Here is a 3593-nt window from a genome sequence, read left to right as displayed (position 1 = left end):
GGCCCGGTGATTCCTAGTTCGTATCAAATTGTATATAAATAATTGTATACGTATATGCTAACACATCAAAAATGCCTACAATTTAAACATAAAATCACTCATGCTCATCAATTTTTTGGCCTTCTTGAAACAAAGGGCGATGGTTCATCTAGGCAAAGCAAGTATATGATGCTGGATGCAATCTATCTCATAATAGTCTGAATCAAGGTTCTAAATGGCATGAGGCGTGGCGTGGCAGCAAGGTCAATCCTCAAGCTTAACGAGCCATGGCGAGCCATGACGTTTTTCAAGGCGTCATGTAAGGCGACGATTTTGTATTAATTTAAAATTATATTACCACATAAATATAATTTTTTTTATTAAATATAACTACTTTTTAGAAGTGTTAGATCAATAACTAGTAACAAAAATTTAACGAAAACCACAATACCTGTATCTCCGATTAGAAAAGACATAACAAAGAGCAAAAAACTGTGTCTCAAACGAAAAAAACACGTGCCATAACACGCCATAACGCGTCATGGCGCGCCATATCACGCCTTGCCACGCGCCACGCCTAACAGCAACGTTATGAAGCTTTTCGTAATGGCGGAGCCACGCCTCACGCCATGGCGCGCCTTTTAGAACATTGGCCTGAATCCCTCTCATGATTTCTTTATCACTCTTTTCCCTTGAAATTTTGAAGATCATAAACCATTAAATTGACATGGAAAAATGTATCAATGGATTAAATATTTCAGGAACATCTTTTACCATTGACCACAACAACACTCTCAATTGAATGCATATATTTGAATTACTCCTATAATCAGATAGTGGGATGGCACATATCACACATTGGCTCAGAGCACACATTAATAAAATCATAAAGATAAATGTGAAGATAATCTGATGAAGCAATTCTCACTTCATAAAAAACATGTAACATATGCCAAAGACCGATCATGGCTATCTACCTATGGTATAGTCACCGATGGCTCAACACATGCAACATATAACTATGAAGTTATTCGTTCTTTTACCAGTTTGCATATGTCTTAGTTTGACCTGGTTGTTTTTAACTCATGAAGTTGTTGAGCAAAGCATCCTCTTAATGATCATCAATGGTATGAGTACAAGTTTATATGCAAATCATATTTGTTGAATTAAGCCAAATTCCTAAATAATATCAATGAAAACAGCATCGACAACCACTGAAAGAAAAAAAAACATCATAAATTAAGGTCTTTATGCTACATATAAAATAAATGATACCTGAGGAATTTCATTGAGGAATTTCATCGAGCACTTGGTGTTCGTCTAAATACCATGGAAAGACAACGATAAATTGTAGAAATCAGACACATAAATCACAAAAATAGATTTTAGGAGTTGATAATTCGTTGAAATATGAAGAACAAAAACAGAATCAATGGAGATGAATAATGGAATAGAAAAATAAATTGAGATGTAAAAAAGATGAACAAAAACCCGGATGGAAGTTAACACGATGAAGGATTGAACACCTTACTCCTCTCTCTCTATCTCTTCTCGCTACGATGCTGGCGAGGCTTCGCCGGCGACCCGCTTGGCGTTAGCTAGGGGGCGGTGTTCAGCGCCCTTGGCGACCCATGGCAACCTCACTAGTGAGGCCCACTCCCTTTAGCATAAATATCATTATTACAATCATAAAATACAATCTATATCATTTTAGAATAGTAATAGAAATATGTAGAAACAAAAAATGTTATAGTTTTTCAAGTTACTTATACTTTAAAAACACCAAGATTACAAAGTAACAAAGTATCTTCAATCATTATCATTCTTTCCCAAAAATGTCAAACTTCTAAAATTTCATCAAACGCCAGACTTCTGGTATAAATTCACAAGCAATTCATGATATAATTCATAATCCAAATGCCGCTTTTTTCTATTCAATCATTCGTAAGCCTGATAATCGGGTTGCTAGGTTAAAAAACATAAACTCATTCTACGAAAAGGAAATACGCAGCTTATTTTGAAAAGAAAAATAACATTTCAAAGAATAGAGAAGTCGATTTCTAGAGAGACTTTTGTCACTTGATAAAAACACATGGATTTTACATGACTGTGTCAATATATGACTTTCTAAAAACTTTTTAATACTTTTCTACAACTTTTTGTAAACTTTTTTAACAAGTTTCAAGTAATACATTACTTATCGTTTTTCTTAAACCTTTATAAAGTTTCAAACATAAATTAAGTTCCCTTTCAATTCCAAACCAACACAAAGGCATAGAGCATAGTCAATAATAACTTAAAAGACGTTGCATACCCAATAATGAGTTCGGGTTACCAACAAACTACCAACGGATTTGGCTTACAAATGATATATATTCATAATCATAATCATACTCGTTAGAAGCATTGTTGACTTCAGAAACTTCTTTGACTTGATAGAAGTCATTGACCGAAGAGTCATCAACATCAGAATACCCAGATGAATATATATTAATCATATATATCACAGTCATCATAATCCTGATGAAACTCACAGTTTTCCATTGAGTCATGTGGGCTCTTCAAATCTTTGATCCGAGCCATACATAATTTTTCAAATTTCCCGCCAAACCTAAGATAATAACACATACGAAGATCCAGGGATTCAAGGTGAGCGCAGCCATTAAGAATTGCTTGGAGTCCAATCTTTGTCATGCAATTACCAATCACCTGCAAATGGCGTAACTCGGGCATGTTGTTAGCAATGGCAAGGGCAGTATCGTCATTTTGTGGATGTTGACACACTTGGTTCATCGAGAAGGACTTGAGCTGAGGGCAATTTTGTCCAATATCTTCGATGTCTTTTGCAGTGGGATAAGTGCGAGAAAGATGAAATTCCTCCAGTTGTGATAGCTTTTTGATTGCCCAAATGAACCCTCCGGTTACGAGTTCAGGATCGCAGCTCTTAATGTAAAGACGTTTCATCTTACTTGATCTGTTCATATAAACAAAAGATTTTCATAATTAATGGTGATTATGTGTGCAGACTGCAGAATGAGTATGAAACTGAATAAGGATGAGAAGAGGAAAATTAAACCTACCGTTTCACAGCATAATCAAAGAGATGGTTGATTTCAATACCACCCTCGATACTGAAATCGATCAATTCCCCACAGCTGAGATCGATTGCCTTCATAACCAATATCTCAATATCGTAATTCATATGCCAATGATAATCCAGTTGTGATACATCGATGACCTTCCACATCGCCGGATCTTTGCTGATTTTACTTTTGATGCGCTGTTGAGTATCTCTATAAAACTCAATCGTTGAAGTATATTTGCTATCAGTTCTTCAGGTAAATTAAGCCAATTCGGAGGTCTCTCCATTGTCAACGACGGAGGTAGATTGAAATCCCACAAATTTTCTGTTTGAAAAAAAAACATATTTTCTATCAGAGAAATGGTGGATTGCAAAAAACCATTGAGTATTCTACAGATAATGTGTAGAACAGTCAAAGTTGAGATTGTTAGTTCGTTACTCATTAAGAAAAAACACCATGGAAAATTAAGAAATCATAAGAAACTCAATATCTTGAGTTGATGGTGTCAATTGTGTAGCGAAACATAAGAAC

General features: G+C 35.2%; 1 protein-coding gene across 1 annotated transcript; it reads right to left on the bottom strand.

The window, feature by feature from the left end:
• Nucleotides 1–2469: 2469 nt before the first annotated feature.
• LOC145063920 (putative F-box/LRR-repeat protein 23) lies at nucleotides 2470–3372 on the bottom strand. Its single transcript, XM_079011475.1, has 3 exons — nucleotides 3186–3372; nucleotides 3068–3110; nucleotides 2470–2953 (listed from the first exon to the last, which is right to left on the bottom strand). The coding sequence occupies exons 1-3, from the start codon at nucleotides 3346–3348 to the stop codon at nucleotides 2470–2472; spliced, it is 690 nt and encodes a 229-aa protein (XP_078867601.1). The 5' UTR covers nucleotides 3349–3372.
• Nucleotides 3373–3593: the final 221 nt, after the last annotated feature.

The sequence above is a fragment of the Lactuca serriola genome, chromosome 7 (assembly GCF_051521515.1).
Source record: "Lactuca serriola cultivar US96UC23 chromosome 7, Lser_US96UC23_V15, whole genome shotgun sequence".
Lineage (NCBI taxonomy): Eukaryota > Viridiplantae > Streptophyta > Magnoliopsida > Asterales > Asteraceae > Lactuca > Lactuca serriola.
This window is presented reverse-complemented; position numbering and strand designations above follow the sequence as displayed.

Coding starts and splice junctions, on each gene's coding strand:
- LOC145063920 (XM_079011475.1), bottom strand. CDS start 3,348: ATGGAGAGACCTCCGAATTGGCTTAATTTACCTGAAGAACTGATAGCA. Junction 3,111..3,185: donor TCACAACTGGATTATCATTG/GCATATGAATTA, acceptor GATCGATTTCAG/TATCGAGGGTGGTATTGAAA. Junction 2,954..3,067: donor ACCATCTCTTTGATTATGCT/GTGAAACGGTAG, acceptor TTATATGAACAG/ATCAAGTAAGATGAAACGTC.